General features: G+C 37.0%; 1 protein-coding gene across 14 annotated transcripts in view; it reads right to left on the bottom strand.

Moving 5' to 3' along the window:
* Positions 1-21066, bottom strand: part of ERC1 (ELKS/RAB6-interacting/CAST family member 1) — a 287995-nt gene that overhangs the window by 27292 nt on the left and 239637 nt on the right. For 8 of the 14 annotated variants that reach the window (XM_030479675.1, XM_030479677.1, XM_030479673.1 and 5 more), the window contains one exon: positions 6979-7080. In XM_030479675.1, the coding sequence (XP_030335535.1) occupies positions 6979-7080 (102 nt within the window). Of the gene's footprint in view, positions 1-5300; positions 5368-6978; positions 7081-21066 lie in introns of all 14 variants that reach the window. The other 6 variants (XR_003990582.1, XR_003990581.1, XR_003990579.1 and 3 more) reach the window with 1 other exon arrangement.

A 21066-nucleotide genomic window follows, 5' to 3' on the forward strand; every position in this document is an offset into this window, starting at 1 on the left:
AACACGACAATGAAGAAGAGGAGGCAATGGTCTAAAGAGATCTGTTCAGCATGCTGGAATGGCAGCTGCTTGAAATGTTTAACATATGGGTTATTTTCCCTTTTTTGGGAAAGAATAGGATCTTGGAGGGAAAAATCAGAAGTATTAATAAATTGAGTCAAATACACATCTAACAATTTCGGGAACAAATTCAAAATGAGGTATTAGAATCACCATCATATCTCTGTAAGAACACTATTTTAGACTGTTGTATAATAATGTCACCTAGCACTTATATAGCATGCTTCCCAAGCAGAACTTCTACTTTACAAAAACTTCAGCTCATTTTACAGTTAGAGAATTTGAGACAGGCAGAAAGAGAACAAGTGAGTGGTTGGAGATGATGCCAGGAAAGAATTTATCTTCTGAATCGTGGTCTAGTACTGTGTTCAGTAAATTACATTGTAATACAAGTCAGGCATGAAAGCTTGGTGTTTCTGACCATTCTGCATGATCTAAAAATTAAAAGGACCATACTGAAAATAAATTTATTTAAAAGGCTTATGAGGTCACAGTGTAATAAGTGGCAATACTGAGAACCTAAAAGAAGTGTGACAGAAGGACGAGCAGCTTTCTACATGCTGCAAGCATAAAATGTGTCTTGTCGAAAGATCACATTTACCAGTGAATGAATGCCTGTGCCATCATTTGAAAATGAGTGAGATATTTACTTTGCTAAAAGAAATCAGTATATTAATCCAAGCACCAAATAATGTAGAAAAAAAAAAAAATCAGTATTTTCCCCAAACTTCCGAAAGCATAAACACTTTAAGTTCTGTAGTGATCTCAATTAAAAGTCCATGGGGTTTGAAATCTGTGGTGAAGGTTAAGTTAAATCCTGAGATGTCCTGCCCTCATTGTCATTATTTCTATCCCCCTTACTCTACCATCAAAGTAGTCATAGTGTTTCAGGCTGTTGCCTGTCACCTAGTTCTGCTACTTTCCTCTGAATCTGTTTGAATAGCTATGTATGCTGGCTGACTAGGTGTGTCCATTCATTGAGCATTTCCTTTTAGCTGTAAAATGGAATAATAAACATCCCCTCCACAACAAAAAGGAAATTGTGAATGCTCATCCTGGCCATTCCTAGGCATGAGACAAAATTGCTCTGCAGATACAAGCTAGAAACACATGGCTTACAACTTTGAGCATTCAGCTGGTTTTTGCATACATCTACTTCTAGGGAGAGATCAACTTCTCTGTAAGATTTAACTGTCTCTATCATTCTTACTGTAATCCTATTTAATACCTTTGTGCTAATAAATGTAATATAGAAATGTCATTCAAGCTCCATTGCCCTTTCATAATCACAAATGCCATTTAGAATTAGACTGTTTTGAGAAACAAAATATTAAAGATGACCTTTAGAATATTATAAGCTCTTGATTAAAAAAACCCTATAGTTAAAAAATTAAAACTGAATTTATAAAACATTCTTCTTATTGATGACTTTCCCTCTATTTCAGTTCTGAGGTTTAGATGACTCTCCTCTACAGAAAAACTCTTGGCAAAGTCAAATTACAGCATCAAAAATGTAGCCTTTTTTATATGACACATACTTGTAATCTGGTGATGTTGAAAATTATAATTTATACTGGTTTTGACATGTAATCAATGAAATTTACTTGAATTGACTGTTTTTCAATTCTTAAAAATTATTCAAATATTTTCCTGTTACGACTTACCCGCTTTTTCCACCACAGGCATCACCTCTGAAATCTTAAGAGATGCATTAAATTAGGCTAGCGTCTTTTGCAGTCTGCTTCTGTTTAAAATCTGTTCAGCTCAAGTATTAAAGAAAAATGTCACAAATAAGAGGCTTTTTGTCTTGCAATATTTTTACAGTAATAGGAACTTGCCAATATTTTCCTCATCTTGAAAGATCCCCATTTTTATGCACTCCAGTTCAATGCTAGTCCTTTGGACGTTCCACTGTTACTCTAATAAGCATAAAATTAATTTTCAGATTTTGATCCTGGAATTCGAGCACAGCAAAACCATGTTTTGCTCCTTAGCAGGCAGATCCATGACTTCAGGATTTGTTGGCAACTGCTAATAGAAAATGATTCCACAGAATGAGTTCAAAAAACTTGTCCAGTGACAGCATTTACTAGCTCCAACTCCTACTGCAAGCCAGAGCCATAGAAGACAGGAAGAAAAATGCTCTGCAACAGCATGCGTACTTAAAAACGCGCGTACAGTATGTATAAATTACATACCAGGATAAATCTCTCAGTACTCGAGAGTTTCAGTTTTGCTTTTCCTCTGTTCTTGTCCTTAACGCTTTTATTCTGTTCTCGTTTTTCCTCATGTCCTTTAATTTGATTGTCTTTCACTCTTCCAACAGTTTTTTGTGATCCTATGCCTACTACACTCATTCAACAAAAGCAGGCCTCCTCATTTCTTATGGGCAGAGCTGGCACAAGCAGATTTCTGAACCTACTCACACTTCCTCACAAGGAAACCAGATGAACTGAGCAGCTTTGCTTCTTTACTCGATATAGCACATACGTGGTACATATTTGCAAGAAGATACACGTGCATCCACACGTATCCTTCCATATGCACTAAATCTCATAACGTGTAAATTCATATTATTTTTGATAAAAGTGAACAATAACTAATTGAGCTATTGATCAGACCATTTTGGCATTTGAGAAAGACAAAGAAGCATCCTCATAAGAAAGCACATTGGAATATGATTGGATATAGAGGAGGAGAGAGCTCCATCTGGGGAATAAAAAGAGTCATAAGAAATTCAGACAGCAAGGAAAAGAGCCGAGAAAAAAAGGCGAGGAAAAACTATTTCAGGATGAAAGATGGTATTTACATTGAACTGTAAACTGAAATGTAAACTACCATTTTCTGAAACTACAGGAAGGGTGCATATGTTTAGAAACAGAGCTGCATTTCAGGGGAGTTATATCTGATAATGCTGTCATGTACAGAACTGGTGTAATTAAATATTAAATTCAGTCAGTTCCAGAATGCTGGAGGGGAAAAGCCTTAAACTGCAAAACATAAAAATAAAATAACAAAGTTTGCTACTGTAGATATTCTGATGGTCTCTATTTTATCTTCAGTATTGACCAGAGGTGATTACATCCTCAGACCTACAGGAACTTTAAAAAACAAAGTTATCACCAAGTCCTATGCTATTAGTCACTTTTTTAATCATTGTAATACATTTAATTTAATTTAACACATGCAGGTTAAAGACTCTGTGACTTACAGCATCTTTGCTTTTACAAAGAGAATAAGAACTTTTTTTTTTTTTTTTTTTTTTTTGAATGTACATGGAATAATCACGGTAAAATCATGTACTTTTTTGGAATAACTGGCTTGTGAGACACCAATTACCTTTACACTTTCCCTGTTGAAGTATGAAGACAATCTTGAGGCTGACATGATTCTCAGATGGGATGCATGTAAGGCAAGGATGCTGACTGCCTCATTATTTTGACAACGATATTCTGTAACATGCTTTTCTGAGGAAAATGCCTCAAGCACAAAGTGGAGAGAAATGCTGTATTTAATGTGAACAACACATCAATTCACTCATCTAAGAGAAACCATACTCTTAGCACAGTTGCACTCATAAGATGGGAAAAGAGAAAGATCTTTGTATCAGTGTTTTCTATACACTCCATGCTTGCTCTAGAATGAAAATCAGAATTATTCCTACCTTCACAGAGAGAGTCCTCTTCCTTTTCATCATTTACTTGCCTGATCTTTCATGTTTAATTGTTGTGCTTCAGTAGATCTTTACAAGCATTATCTCTAAAACTTCTAATATCATACACTAACACACAACCATTGCAAGAGCGGTGATTCGAGAAGAATGTGAAATCAACAGCGAGTGTAAATTAATAAAGCACTTTATCAATTTTTCCACTAAAGTGATTTTCTCAGTTCAAACCCCAAGGCATGAAATTCAAGTTTAACGCTGCCACAGTTGGATTAAATTTTTCAGATGGTTGACTTGAAAAGAGGGATTTGATCTATACAGTCAGACAGACATGTAAGTCTGAAGTTAATTGAGCAAGTGCTAAGAGATGAGACAGCAGCTTATTCTTTCATGAATGTTTTACAAATCTAATATAAAGCAGTAATTTCCAGAAATGCACAGGTCCAAAATTTCCACAGAATTTTTCAGAAGTGTTTTCTTTCAAATAATTGATACAGAAAAAACAAATTCTAAGAAAAACTGCGAAGAAATGCATATGAAATATTTTTCTCTAAAAGCGTAAGTGAAGAAAGAAGAAGTTTCATATAAATTTTTAAAATAGGGTCATTGCATCTCAATTCCTTAAAATATTTTAAGTACTAAAAATATATATATTGTGCTTTTAAACTGACACTGCAATGCATAAATGAATCCTATGTACTGTATCATGATAATAGATATTTGACTTTTGTAGCTCTATATCAAGGCTCCTGGTCAGTAAAGGATGTCTTTGTTACAGAACAGGCGCGAGGTAAAGGGCTCTGTCCTGTGTACTGCCCTCTCTTCTGGAAATGGGGGTTGTTGTGGGGACAATTTGACAGCAGAAAAAAGAAAACTGGATGCAGACATAGAGAAACAAAATGTACTTTAAATGACAAATAGCTACCCATTTCTCCCCAATTGTTTTGAGAGAACAAGGGAGATGGAAGGGAGAGGGGAAGGTTAAGGGGATATTCCTCTTTGTCTTCAAATTTCCAGAAAATTTACAGTCCATATCAAGAGTCATCTATTCTGAGTTGATAAACGTCTGTGACTAGCTAGGTCAGCATGCATGGCAGCAATCTTGGCAGCAGATCTCAACATGCTTAAAACCTTCAGGAGGAACATTATCTTCAGGAGGAACATTATCTCTGAGCAAATTCTTTACTAACCAGAATCGAAAAAGCATACACAGATTTGGCTACAGTGCAAACTGCTTTGAAAAAGAATCTGACTGAAAACATTTCCTCCATGAAGTCAATGATAAATGATATGAGAGACATTTCCTGTTCTCTCATACGCATTAAGAGTTTGCTTTGCATAGAAACTCAATTACATGCCCTGGAAAGTTCTCCCCACAACATCATGAAAGAATGACATGATGATTAGAAGAAGAAAATTGCAAACCACACATGAACACACAAGAAACAACCTCATGCAGAGACTACACAAGCAAGGAGGAAGAAGCACAACCAGGTTTCACAAAGCACACAGGAGCGAGATGTGAGAGTGACTGCTGGAAACTTTTCTATTGGCAAGAAAAGTTGATTCTCACCGTTCTGAACAAAATGGCTGAACTAAGAGCATCTGACTGGTTATGCCCAAATACCCTCCTCCTCATCCTAGGGGTGCAGAGGTGGCAATAAGAGAAAAGCCCCAGAGCAGCATGGGAATGAAATAAAGAGTTGGTTAGTATTTAAAGCACATATGTAAGTACAAACAGTAGTACAAAGTGTTTAATTCCTTAGGCAATATTCTGAGCCACCTTGAGGTACAGCTTGCTTTCTCTCTTGTAGGCTCTATCAGATTCTAAAATGCTCCTTTGCAAAGGGAAAGTACAATCAGACCCTCCTCCCATACCCTCCTTCCTATCACCTTCCCCAGCAAGGTCGTTGCAAGAATTTCCTTAAATGTTTAAAAGTAATCTTTTCTTGACATTTTATCTTTTCATTTCATTTTATTTTCATTTTATTCAAGCACGCTATGCTGCATTCATTTGCAAGCATGTACTACGCTTAACATTTTAGAAATGGCTTCATTTCTCTATAGATTTGCAATGTAGAAACAACAGCTATTCTAATATTTCGTCCAAATTAAGATTAGGAAAGCCATTTAATTTGCAGTATTAACAATTGCACTCTCCTGAAGAAGGTAAGACCAACATTTTCCAAAAACACTGCAGAAAATTAAAGTCAATCAATTTATATTGGAGAAGGGTATTAAAACAAGATGCAAAAGGAAATTACTTTGAAAATGAGAATTTTTCTGTTCATTTCTTTTTATATACCCCTTACTGTCTTCTGGTACAGACATGAAAAGAGATTTTTAAAGATCTCTTTTTGTAAGGTGAGTACATAATTGTTTTCTGCCATTTTCCTCTTGTACATTACTCATAATTTCTGCATATCACTAAGTTGGTGCTTAAAGGTCTAGAGATGCCTTGCTTCAGATCTCAACAATTTCTAGATGAGCCAGAAGGCAGAGGAGTGCCAAACATTCCTTCACTTTGTCAAGGCGGTGATTAATGATCACTAATATTTTAATTAAACTGGAATGGATGAGATTACAACATGGGATATGCAATTGTGCTGGCATTTTCTGTGTTACCCAAGGGATAGGTAATCTCTCTGATAGTTATCAAGCACATGGCTGTGCTTTGTAAATGACACAGGAGGCTCCTCACTGCCTTGGAGATGGTAAATTGATTTTCCTTCAGTTCACGGCCCACTGAGTTTGTGAGGGAGCAGTCTGTGCTCATTTGGCACAGAGGCCGGGATTTCCTCATGGGAAATGAAGGGAACTGCTCATATGCAATCCATAGATCAGAAAGCTGATCCTGGAGCATGATTTCCTGCTACTGAAGACAAGAAATATTCCTGGACACTCCACACACTCAAGCAGTAAACCTGAGTTACTAAAATCTGAATATTCCAGACAGGACTCCTGTCCTGCATTTTAAGAAAGTAATGTTTCTTTCCTCCTTTTCATTGTCTGCCTCCTCATCTCCACCCACTTAATAACAGCTTGGTACTCGGAACTGTTTGTTCACATTGCAGGAGTTTTCAGCAAAGCTGACACAACAGCAACATCCATTTCTGGTTTATAACTGCACTCTGGCATGCTGTTTTTGTTCCAAGGTGCTGCAAGCATGTCAGGGAAAATTACACATGACTCAAAATAATCAGCTCCCACAGTAAAAATTACTTTAAAAACAAAAAAGAGACACACACTACCTGGTCAGGGGAGGGCTTATGGTTGGTTTGGTTGGAATGGGATGAGGATTTGAGGTGGTCATCCTCATAGTTGTCAGCCATCAGCTTCATACGGTTCTGAGTCTATTAAAAATAAAAAAGAAAGAATAATCTCAGTCTACTTTCTAATGTGATCATAGGGAATAGGGCATTTACGCTATCCTGTATACACAAAATCCATACCTGGAAAAAAATAAAACATATAAACAGTGTCATTAGGTACTACTGTAGAGAAATCAGTAGGTATTACTGTAGAGGACTGGTAAAAACTTGGAGACACATTCCAATCTCTTCACTTCGAGGCTAAATAAGTTTTGCAATTAAGTGGCTCATCTGACTTGTACCTACTAAAACTTGTGGTGTGTATGTGTATACAACGAAACTAATTTCTTCTTATAGGTCATTGGGATTAATGTTCAAACACCAATTTGGAGACAAATTCAGTGAAATCACCAGTTTGATGTCCCTAAGTCAGGTTAAAAAAAGTAAACAAGCTGAAAGTAGGCTATTACTTAAGTAGTCCATCCAGTTTCAATATGCAAATCAGTTTTCAACTGATATACCTAAAAGTAGGAAAATTCTGAGATGGATCAGAAAAATGTGAATTATAGAAAAGCCTTCCTGTGAGGAAATAAAAAAGTGAATACATACGTCTTTGAGAAGAAAAGGTGACATAATAAACATCTATAAAATTAAAAACTGCATACAGTCAAGCAAAGAATTAACAAAATATAAACCAAATTTCCTAGCTTTTCTTCAGCTTCTCAGGAAATTTCAAGTTCCAGAGGATATATGATTTTTAAAAACACAAGATATAAAATAAATTGTGTAAGAATAAATGGAATACCTTACCTTAACATTACCATTCTAGATAAGCAATTGCAATCAACATTAAAACATACTACATGATTGTGTGTGCAAAGGGCAGGGTGAGACAAAGCCCTTATAGTATACTATCCTGAAACGAGGTCCCTAAGCACCTACAAACACACACATACAAAAAAGGAAAGAAATCCACCCGGGCAAAATATCCCACCTGCCCAGCAGGGCTCACAAAGACCATTCAGGCAGCAATGACACTCTAGGAGTAGCCTAGAGGGGACTAAGAAAGACCTGGGTCGAGGGTCTTGAAAAGTGAACTGGCAGCCCTGCACCAGATGCTTCACTTCCAAGTTATCTGGGTGTCACTGTCCTTGGCCATTCACACCTGGAGCAGACCCTAAACGGAGTGACAGCATTTCTCCTGCCAGCATATTAGGTAGACAAAGCCCCATTTTGAGCTTTGTGAAATCCTTGTATTCCAAAAAAATAAATAGCCTAGCCAGACCTATGTTAGATATGATACACAGTAAATTATGCACAGCTAGACATATTAAATCATCAGCAATGCACTAAAATTAAATGCCTTAAATGAAAGCTCAAAGCTCACTGTAAAAATGCCAGCTGTTGATTCAATCCCTTCATAACTGCATGGTTTCTCACTGAAAACTAATTTTAATGAGAACCTTGAGGCTAGAGAATGCAGATTCTACTTGACTGTGCTCAGATCATTATAGAGAAGGTCCAGGGTTTGAATCTGGATTTGATTTTATTCTTGGATTAATTTAACAAAAGCTAAGAGTGAATTGAGCTTAAGCAATAAGCAATTTAATAATGCAAAATCTTTATATTATTTGCTCTTTTTGTCAAACAAGTTTTGAATTCCAAGTCTGACTCATCATTCATAAATCACTACTTGAAACATGCTACATTAATACTTAAACAGCCAGTTTATTATAAAGGTGCTTTCTCCATATTTATTATTTTATTATATTTAAGGTTGGCTCTTTAACAATGTCTTCTTTGCAATGAAAGCTACTGATCTTAAATGATTTCATATTTCTTTGGAAATTTTTGGTTTTGATAATAACTCCTTACATGACTTTTAGTGTGTGGAAAAAACATCTATCAAAAAGCAGAAGTTCAGCAGAATGTTAGTATAACACATTAACTTTCTGGGAGAAAAAGTAGCTCTTCCCAGACAGAGGCAGCACATTTTATGATACTGCATGAAAAAAACCTATGTTAATGCTAATACAGGAAGAGAAGAATAAAAAGATACAAACATCTAAAGCGCAGTATCCCTCACAGAAAATTCTGAAGTGGAATTGAAGAGGTTGCATATTTCTGTCACTTAAAGCAGAATAACCTACTATTAATACATGGCAGGAGGTATGAGAAGAGGCTGAGAGAATTGGGCTGGTTTAGCCTGAAAAAATAGGAGGCTTCTTTAATTACTTTGCAGGAGGAAATAGAGAAGATGAAGCCTCACTCTTCCTGGAGGGGACAGGACAAGAGAGAATGGATTAAAATTGGAACACAGAAAATTCTTATTAGAGATCAGGAAAATTTTTCTCATAACAAGGCTGATCAAGGCTAACCACAGCGGGCTGCCAAGAGGCTGCCATCCTTGCACTGAAAGACACTCAGACACTGAAAATGTGACTGGACAAGACTTCGAGCAAGCTGGTAGTTAGTGCTGCTCTCTCAGCAGCAGGATGAATGTGATCTAAAATATGCTGCAATTCTTATTATTTGGGCTTTTCATCTTCAGATAATTTTACAGCAATCAAGGCTGGAGTTTTTAAAGGAAGAAGAAGCCAAGTTCCAAATTTCCTCCTAGTTGCTAAATATGATTTAGCTGCTTAGCTGCATTACAGCCCTTTAAACATTTTAACCCAAAACGATTCTGCAGCATCCTGATGATGACAATCATACAGGATCAGTTCACCTAGAAGGACATTTTCCATGTTCCCTCTTTAATACAACCTGACCTTCTATGGCTTCTGCCGTTAACCTAAGAATGCATGTTTGTGATATACATGTCTTGGCAAGAAAACACCAAAATCAGTATTGTGATTTCACTACAGGAGCTAATTTACACATGTATCATTGGAATCAGGCAAATATCAAGAGATGGAAGAAATCCAGTTTGCTTCCTCATGGATACCACTAAAAATTATTTTCCAACATTAAAATTCTAACAAGCAGTGTTGTAAATAAAATATGTAATATAGTAGTATAATATTTTTCTAATTCTCTTTGTGTCCAACATGGAAATGAAAAGCTTTTTCTTAAGACTGGAATACTAACTGACAAACTTCTAATTGGTAATTTTGAAAATAACTGGAAATACATGAACTCAGTTTCTCTCCTACTGCTCCCCTCCCTTCAGAAAAAAAATGTTCAAAAGGATGGAAATTTCTAGAGCATATGGCTGTTGCAATGATTTAAAAACAAATCGTTTACTGTGGGGAACCACTCCAACATCCTGCAGTCCTGAACTGCTTTGTCATGGTGCTATTATACAATCCTCTCCCACCTTATGAGGTTATGGCTCAGATCCTAGGGCAAACATTTCTACATCACTGTAAAATTATGAACAACAAAGTGGTTTAACCACTGTGTCCTGTGAGAAAATAAATGAGCAGTGCAGACAAATCGTTTGTGTCAGGAGTGCTTTTGTCTAAAACCTCCAGAGCTTGTAAGCAGAACTAGTGATGATAAGAACCGGATGTCAGATCCAAATTTTGCTTAAAAACTACCAGGCACTGTTACAGGTATCTTCCTCATGCACGTGCAGATAAAATGCTAGAATGAAAAAAACAGGACAAGACTCTGCAACTCAGTAGATTTTTGGATTTTTTTTTCCAGAAGGTTTTTTTCTTTTAACAGAACAAATTTCGTAACCTTATTCCCTGCCCTCCAATCACACCCCACCCTCAAAACCCCACATCTTGTCAAAGCCCTTAACAACACTCTTTAGTCTAATTATGTGCAAAAGAACAAACCAACCCTTTAGACTAGTGTCAATCCTCAGAATTACTGAAGAGCCATCGCACACTCTCAAGCTCCTAACTGAAAGCCAGAAATGACTGTGGAGAACTTGCCACAAGATGTCTGCAGACCAGAGTCTGTGAACCACAGGTCTGAAGCATAGCATTTGCAAGGGTACTGTATCTAAAATACTCCAGCTTCCTCCAGTTATATATTAGACTACACTCTAGTACTATCAGATCCTGCCTACTTTCCCTTTCCCTCCTCCTGAACTTCTGCAATTGACCTTTTGCCTCTCTGATACACTTATTCTTAATACCCTTCTTGCATCTCATTGTTACTTAACCCCAGGAAAAAATATGAGATACGCTTATATTAATCATATGTGTGAATGGTCAGCATCACCACTTCTTTTAAATGTGCTCTTTCTCCTTTTGTTGCTTTGTGGTCCTGCTGGGATTTCACTGGACTTTTTCTGGTTATCGTATAGTTTACTTCCGCCTGTATTCTACAACCACTAAATGTTTGGGCAAACAAGGAAATTACCATGGAGTAGACTATTCCTAATGCAACCAACACCTGAAAACTTCCATTCCAAACAGCACACATATAATATTTTAGCTGCCAAAACTGTATCCATGGTGAATTTTGTTTAAGAATCACCAAGTTCCTCTTTCATGGATGTACTGCTTCAAAGCACACTCTCACCTGTAGGTTGCTAACAGTCACTGCAGGCTACACTGGTAGCTTGCTTGTGCACCTCCATCCTAAAGGCCAAATTAGTAGATTGTATCACAGTTAAATTATTACATGAGAAAAACCAGAACTGATGCTGATCCACAAAGTGTAGGGGAAAGTCAGAGACATATTCTGGAATATAGCTGGTAAAACCTAGAGGAGTTCTGCCCAGGTCTGACAAACTCTTTATAGTGGAATTCCACATATAAATTTGAAACCCACAGATTTAACTACAGACATTGTTTATAATATATTTTAAAGAATGTTTTTATTTGAAAGCTTGCACTAAGTTGTATGTTATAATGAGAATACATACCTTTCTTAAGCACTTCTGCAGGATAGCTAGTGTTCTGGTAACTATTACCCTGGCAAGTTTTTGAAACCAAATTTTATTCACAGGAATCACACATTTCTGTATCTCTAGACAAGTTCTCTAATAAATAGCAGATACTAGCTTATAAGCTGTGCATTTTTTATATTAGCCTGCTTCATACTGTCATTGCAGTAACTTATTCAGAGTTTGCATCAGATCTGTTTTTCCACCATGCAACAGAGCAGAAACCGTGACATCAATGACTACTTTCTCATTTTTTGTAAAATATTTGAGTAGGGTATTTCTGGCTTTGTTAACCAGTCTAAACGAGCTTTATTAATCCTTTAATGTAGAGTTTAGTAAGCCCCACATTAAGTAAACATTAATATAATGACTGTACTTGTGACAAATGGATATGTGGTTGAGACAGTGTGTCAGTGAGATAAAGGAGTCATCCGATTTCAATCCGAGTTGAACGTTTCACTGGAAACACACACATGCAAATGCAATAGCTTAGAAACCTTTTCACCACTAATAACATAAAAATATATGGAGAGACTCAGGAGGCTTTTTTCCCCTAAGTCATGTGCCAAATACAGTATCTCTGAAAATTATGTTCTTGCAAAGACTTTCAGATACTCCTTTTCTATCTGCTGAAGACACACAGTAAGCCATACTGCCTGTAAATATCCAACAGCTCTGTGCTGGAATCTGGCTGTGAGAAACACAGAGAGAATAATCCCTCCTTACCTGTCATTAGAATGTGAAACCCTCCATCACTGCTTTGAGTATATTTATACCTACCTTGAAAGTACACCTACCTTGAATGTACACCTTCCTTGAGTGTATACCTTCCTTGAGCAAAGGGTCTCTGAAAGGCTGTTTTGAGATTTTACTCAATGCCCCCTTCCCATTCATGATATTTAATGATCTGGGAGATATTTTTCAAATTTGTGAAGAGACGGTACATGCTGAGTTGTCATTTTTGTTTGTAAGGTCTAAAAGACACATCATTAGTTAGGTTTGGCTTTCCTTTCAGCTATGTTTAAGATTAGCAACTGAGATTCTTCGTTTAGCAGCAAACAGATATGAGGTTCAGCTGCATACAAATAAAAACCATTCCTGTTACTACAGTTCTATACATTCTGGAGCCTGTGTTTGTGTGAGCCCAACGTGCACTTTAAGCCCAATGTGCACTGTGAGCCCAACATGCATTGTGAGCCCAACGTGCACTGTGAGCCCACGTGCACTGTGCAGCTGTGAGGGTTTGTCAAAGCCTGAAGGATTTAACACAGATTCCACCTGAGATACTGGCTTCTGGATCGACAGTTGGCAATGTTATAACAATATTACATTCTAAAGTTAAAGACTTTATCAGTTCAGTTAATTTCTGTGTGTAATGATTCAAATTTTGTGCTCATCTCCCCACATACGGTAATTACAGAGAAACTTCATTCTGGAGAATTCATATTCAAAAAACCTTTGAACTAAAGGAGGTAGATCACCTACATACGGAGTTCTCTGCAAGGCTTGACATATGTAGATATATGTGGATGGATTTAAAAAACAAGCTTTGAACTGGAATTTTCCCTATACAGGAATGCATCAGGGAATTTTATTAGTTCCTTACGAGATGAACAAATAACTAACTATGGTTTTGCTTGATGACAAAATCTTATTGAAATCTGTTACTCTGATTCCTGTATAAACAAAACCAGTCACACAAAAGACAATCCAAATCAGATCTTGTGTTTAGGATTCCTTGTTGTATTATACCATATGAACATTATGTTTCTTTAGCTCTCTTGTACTCTCTTCAGAGATACCTCAAGCTGTATTTAAGACTGACCCATCAGTGGTAATAAAAATGCCTTTCTCAATTATTTGTTTCACAAGAGCTGGAGTCTGCCCAGTCCCAGGTTCAAAAGAAAACTAAAATAAACAAATAATAATTAACCCCACCCTCCTTCTCTCATGCTTAATTGCACAGGAGCAAACCAAGTATGTTGGTTCTCTGGCATCTTTCCAGTGCATGTAAAGGTCTTACGCAGAACTATCATTAAGGTGTGTTCTCCTGTATCTCAAAGATGTCTGAGGAAGTGTTGGAGTCTGAGAATGTTTCCCACCATATTGTAATCCTAATTTATACTGACTGTGTGGCCTATGCATCAAAAAAAAACCATTTCAGGCAGGATCAAAAGGACAATGCTATCCTGTGACAACATCCTCAAAGAATCCTGGATCCCTCACACAACGCAAACCCAGAGAAATTATTTACTGCAATTGATCTGAAGACAGCAACAGCAGGCAAAACAAGCTGCTGTTTTAATTCTTAAGATGAAATAAGAGAACTGGTTATAGTCACATTCCAGTAGTGAGCATATAAAACCTCTATACTCTAGGTTTAAAGTAAGCAGGTAAGTATTTCTCATGTTATGAGCCTGCCCTATGGTGCAGTCTGTTAAGGCAAGTCTGATCTCGGTTCCATGCCACGGCAGAGAAGGAAGGCCTCACTGCAGAGTGTGTAAGATCAGTACCCTTTGCTGACGAATACCCTGAGAGCAGAAAAGACTCATCTATTAAAATTATTTTAACAGCAACCGGGTTTGCTTAATCATGCTGCTACATCCACTCTCCATCTATTGTGCCGCCTTCATTACTTCTTTAATCAGTTAAGAACTGGTTTCTTCTACAGACAGGATGGCTACCCTTGAAGAGCATAGGAATCCACTTTATTACCCATTTTATGTTGGCTAATGAAATCTGCGCACTTCAAATTTATATTCTACATCTTCCAAGCATGGTCTTCAACCCTAGAATAATTGCTTTCTCCAGCCTGCCTCCCCCATGGTGTCTCCAGGCAAGAGTCAGCTGGGACCAGTGTGAAAGTATGTATGTTCTGAATGGCCAGCCATATGTGTATGCTTCAGCCAAACAAAATACATCACGGCGCTATTCTTCTTGCCTTTCCCTGTGTGGGAGCACTACTTCGGGCTTTTTTCACCTCTACCCAGCTGTGGATGTTAATTAAGTTCCTGTAAGTTACACAATCTTTGAGACTTCTTTCCCTCTGTCAAATTTGGTTAAAAGTAGTCAATAAATTGGAAAGTTACTTGGTGGGAGCAGATGGATAGCACTGTGATTTGAACTCTTCTTTGGAGGACTTTAGGATAAAAGCTAGTCCAAATTTGCATGCTTTGTTCAAGATGTAAGAGTTTGGATGTAGTCTCTCAATACATCCTTGCATTAAATGTTGCATAGAAGTGGAGTTTTCTGATATCATCCTCCGTGCCTTTAAGACTCTGGGAGGCCAAATTGCTACAAATTCTCAAGTGAGCAGCAGGAAGCCTCTCATGTTTAGTTCACGTGTCTGCCAAACGTTTAATATATACAGTTTATTCAGTCTCTTTAACGTACTTTGATACATGCCACCAAGAACAACTCACTTGAACAAAAAAGTGAAATGCTAATTTTATAATAATGCGAAAGGAAATACCAGTCTTCGTCATGGTCCTTATTACTCAAACTGTTAAAAACTCCTGATTGCACTTCTCCCCTTGCTCATTTTTCCTCTCTCATGGTGTGTTTGTGGGTCCAAGCTAAAAAATTCATCTTATATTTTATCAATCGAGAGAAAACCAAAGGCAAAAAAGCAGCCAGAAAACCAAGCTGAAATGTACTTTCTAGCATAAACACTCCCTAAAAACTTTGATAGGTTGGTGATACATGTGTTTTACAAAGCAAAATGTAAAAGAGATCTCAGGTTATGCTAAGGTTGGAAATGCATTCCAACATTGTAACGATTCTGTGATTACCTTAAACTTACGCAATTTAAGCACCAAAATTATGCACCAGAGATAAGATTAGTCTTACAAAAATCTGTAAATATCTGAAGGCAAATCCCTACATTGTATCCCATAGGACAGGCAAGTATTTCTAATAAAAATAGAAGCTTTGTTTGACATAGTTGATAGGACTCCTCTTTTGTTATAACTGTTTATTTGAAATTTCTCCTTCCTTTTTCACTTGAGCTTCATTCGACTAGCTGCTCATCTTACTCTCATCTACTTTACTCTGTCCCTCTTTCTTTTATTATTCTATTTGATTCTCCTTTCAAAAATAAATCCACTTGCATATGCTCAGCTTCACAAAGCTGCCTGTATAACACAACTGCCTTAGACACTCTGCTTTTGTCTCTTGGTCTTTCTTCTAATCTGAAATCAGAAAGTTTCTCAGTCCACTGATACCTATAAAAACTGATTAGCAAAATCTCATCTAGGAATTTATATACAAGATGCATCCTACTTTAAAATCTTAAAACCTAGTCATGATTTCCCACTTAAACAAAATAGTTTGCAGGCCATCTGCTTGCATGTATCTACATACACCTTTCATAGTTGATATAATTTGGAAGTTTTCAAATCTTTGTCTATTGTAACTGTGTTTTTACAATAAATATAGTAAAAACATTCCTTTATCTAGGTATTTTTAGTTTTGGAAGGTATATATAGTGTTTTTACCACAGCTCTTTTAGCCTTACATATTTTTATTGTTATATGACTCACCACTTCAATTGCATTTGCCTGCAGCTTCAAAGAGTTGTTAATAGTAACCCCCCTCTATATATGCTGTTCTTGGCAAAAAAAGTAGTTACATACAGATACAAATTCCTAGATGCTAAAGTGATGTGAGCTGCTCAGTATCATCTCAGCACAGACTGTCTGTAACTGCCCAGAACCCAGCTCTGGGTGTATACATGAATGTGTCTGTGTCTACATGATATAAACAGTGTTGATAGCAACTTTAAAAAAAAAAACAAAGCCCACAAGGAAACCTCAAGACTATTTATGCTTGTTCTGAAATTAATTTCAAACGCTGTTGCGTATAAAAGAAAAAGAAAACCAGTATTATTCTTTTTATGCTTTGCTTTCATCTTTGAATCTAGACAAAATCCTCCATGGTAACTGCTGGAGGGAAGAGTTGAAAGGGCATTTCCTTTGACAACCAACAGAGCTTTGCTACACCAAACTAAATTAAAGCTAAGAATTTTCTCTGTATGGCCAATTATTAGGGTTGACATCCATGTAGAAGAGCCCTGCTTCGTAAGATCCATACAAACACACAGACATTACATTCCTGTCTGTCCACACCATCTGTGCGTGTGGTCTGCAGACACAGGATTCCTGTCCATCCACACTGTCCCTGTGTTTGGTCCACAGAGGCAGGATTCCTGCCTGAGCACACAGTAGCACATGTGCAGCACAGAGTTGGACAGATGATTCCTGTCTGTTTGCCCTGCTCTTGCACGCAGTACACAAGCAAGGAGGATCATAATAAACCAACACTTCTTTTCTCCTTTCCTTCTTTCTTTTTCTTTTTCTTCCTGCAGAGGTTGATTTTTCCTATTAGGTCTGTACCACAGCTTAGATAACAGTACTAGCTGGAAGGACTGAAGAAACATCCAGGTTTTCTACTGTATTTGTGCCAGAATTTTTCTTACCAATGAAAGCAGTTCTCTTCCTTTCTAAAAGAATTCATGGCACACCACGTGTAGAGATACGCCAGCTTGTTCAGATGAATTTCTCTAAGGAGTCTGCATTTCAGACAGTATTCCCGTCATTGCCTACTCTATTCCTAATCAGCTGTCTTTCTGTGATTTACATTATATTATGCCATTACATATGAGTAAGAGGCCCACCCAATGGACACCATAAAGCACCCCGTAAAGCTTAGAAAATTGTGTCTCTGGTATAGAATCACCAAAAGAAAAAGGTCTGTGGAACAAGATGAAAAAACAGCCAGTCATACCTCCAGTGTTTTTTCCTTAACAATCCTTTTACTGCAAAGTCATTGAACTTAGATAGGTGATGCCACATGTTAAAGAGCCCTGACAAAGCAGAAGTAGAGAAGAACAGAAGGACAGCGGCAACTTCCACTGATTTATTTGCCACTAGAAGACCTAAGAGGAAACAAGGAAGCCTTCATACTTTTTAAGCCCTCTTTGAAACATAAAACAGATTGCTGGCTCGTTGACAATGGAAAAAGCCTACCTAGTTTTGGTTATCAGGAAAGGGGGGAAGAGAGATCAAGAAATCTTGTCATCATCATCTGATAGCGATGAAGAGGATAGAGATGGACAATAAGGAACTAGTCTCAGTTTGCCCTTCCCAACCTGTGAATCCTTCTTTTTCCAGTCCAGAAGAATATACTGATATCTCTTCTGTCTGTCTATGAGACTTGGGAGAGGCGTGAAAGGTGCACAAAATGAAGATCTGTGTGTATAAATAAACGTATTTCTCTTAATAAAAAAAAAAGGAAGAAAAAACCCTAGAATGAGAAGGTACTGTACTTATTACTTCCACAGAGCAAATAAACCTGCGCAGTCTTCCAAGTTTTAAATAACTTTTGTATGTGTGTGTTCTGAAGGATCACTATATTGCTTTTATTATTTTTTCAACACCATTAATGTCAGCAGTTGGCAGAAGTTTGGGTTGCTAGCTGTAATAAAGGAGGCAAAGCCAAGGTTATATCTATGAGTGTTTTGGAGATGGAGGGCACATTGGCTTGGTATCAGAAATTACAGTTACATTTCAGGTTAATGTGAAAAAACTGAAAAGAGTCATTTCTTCAACTATTAAGAGGATTCGGTGTGGCTCTAGAGTGAAATTGAATGTTTAAAAAAGTTAAGTTTCCCCCTCCCAAATAAAAATCCACTGTTCAAATAAGAGATATCTAGGTTGTTCAGATCCTCTGAAGAATTTGGCTGGAGTCAGCTGTGAGAGCTCCATTTATTTTTTGTTTACTCAACCACAGGAAATATTTGTATTCACACTAAGACAGTCAGGAATTGGTGGTAAACACAAAGAAAGAGAACAAGAGACCAAGTTCTGTGACTGTAAAGTTGTGCTCAAAGAGAACAAAACCCCCAATAAAATGGCTACCTCTTAACCAGGGCTGTATTCAACATAAAAGGCCATTACTTCCTCAGGCACCAGTACTGTGGTCAGAGTTTAACATATATCTGGAGGCTAAAGCTTTACGGAAGTTGAGAGACTAACATTCACCTAAACTATTGACAACCTAAAACTGATATAACATATTATTGCAGAGGTAAATTTACTCATATTTGAATCTGAGACTGCTTGACCAGCAAACTGATCTTATAGCCACATGATAAATGTTTCATTATGTCACGTAAAATCTGACATCAATCTTTTGATAACTGACTTTGAGACTTATTTTGTCTTTATGCACAATCTTGGATTAATCCCTAAAAGCACTTCTTGGTACTGAAAAGAGTCAAACCTTTGGTACCACATTTAAGGCAAAGAAGGGCAGACTGAAACTGTGTTCAATACAGGTCCACTCAAAGGCAGCAGAACACAGCTGCCCTAAAGATGATCTGCCAAAATCACTGCCTCGTATTTGATAGCATCCTCTGCAGACCCCATTCATGTGAGGGTCTGGAAGCAGGATCTCCATTGGCATCAACTTTCTCATCTTGTGTCTTTCAGAGATGGCAGCTGTTACCAGACTCCTCACAGCTTCCCACGTTAACAGTCAACAGAAAAACTTCCATCCATTCTCTACACACATTCACAAATGTCAAGTGGCAAATACATTACCTTTAGGGAAAAAATACACCTTTTCTTTGGTCCTGAATATTTTTTCATCTTAGAGGAGTGTAGAAAACAGCATGGACTTATTAAGGCGTAAAATGCATAACTTATTCAGCACCAAAACATGAATAGTAATTTTTTTAAGGCTTGGATTCTTTAGAACGTAACACCACAAATTTAACAGAACTGAGGGGAATTGTAGCCATCAGCACCCATCCATTTGCAGAAGCTATCATGAGTAACTGATGCCTAATTTCACAAATCTGTGACTCCTTTTGATAAACTTGATATACTATTCTATCAAATTCCACAACTCGGTATGTAAATTCATGAAGGGTTACTATCAAGAAACTAGTCCTCATTGATAGCATATATCTTAGATTTCCAACTGCAACACAAAACTTCTATTTTCACCTGCATTACCTATTCGCTACCCTGAGATATGGTGTACTGGACTAGGCTCAATCAGATTGTTTCAAAAAGGGAAATTATTTTCAGAACTCTAAGGAGCTAAATACAGTGGATGAGAAAAAAGAATCTGTAGACCGAGATAAACTCAAAAATAGACTCAAAAATACCTGAGTGCATAAACTCAAGAATACCTGAGACCACTGTTCATCAACAGCTTACTATTTACTGAAGCTGAAGTTCATTCTGTACAGTTAAGATTTAATGTTTCCATTATCAATTTCTAAAATGGTGGTGATTAAAATTCTCTATTGTAGACTATGTATTTTTCTCTTCTCAAGCAAAAAAAACCCACTGATTTATTATGTTACCCGCAAAACAACACAGAAAGAATTTCAAACATGCAATATATTCTGTCTTATAGATCATTGATTTTCATTACGTATTTCTAGGTGCACAATTCTTTCCATCATTCCTCCTTCAAGTAAAGAACATATCACTGACATATGAAGTCATACAACTGTTAATCTGTAATCTACTTGGAACTTTCTATATATTTAGTTTATGAAAGCAATCAGTCACCTTGTATCTCTGACTTTACCTTCTCCTTACATGTTTTTGGAATACACCTTGCACCATCTATCACCTCACCAGTCACACATCTTACACAAAGTGAAACCAATATTAAAGCTGGTAAAATGCCTTTCAGCTTTCTGCCACTACCTTTCTATCAACTACCAATATATGAATCGCTTTCTATATAAGATAGTTGTTAAAGTCACAGATTCATTAGGCTTTTCATGCAGAGAAGCAACCACAAATAAAGCCTTATTTTATAGTTTTAGTGTGAAGCTGTTCAGTGTGTGGTGTGTTTCCTGGAGAATAACACCAATAAATGTAGGAACAGATAAGCATAATGTACCAAGTTAGTACATTTTGAATGGAGATGAAGAAAAGGGACACTTGTGTCTTCTAGACAATTGTCAGTGCCAGGTAGGACAGCTCAAATGAGCAGGAATAATTTGGTATAGAAAAGCTGCATTTGATCAATGAAATATCACTAAGGATGGTTACACACTCATGTTGGAAAATCACAGTATTTCTGCTGAGTTCAAACAAGTAATTCAAAATCTTCTTGTATCTGAAATTTTGGTATGAAATTCCTGTTTCTTCACA

This window comes from Strigops habroptila, chromosome 3 (assembly GCF_004027225.2).
Source record: "Strigops habroptila isolate Jane chromosome 3, bStrHab1.2.pri, whole genome shotgun sequence".
Taxonomy (NCBI): Eukaryota; Metazoa; Chordata; class Aves; order Psittaciformes; family Psittacidae; genus Strigops; species Strigops habroptila.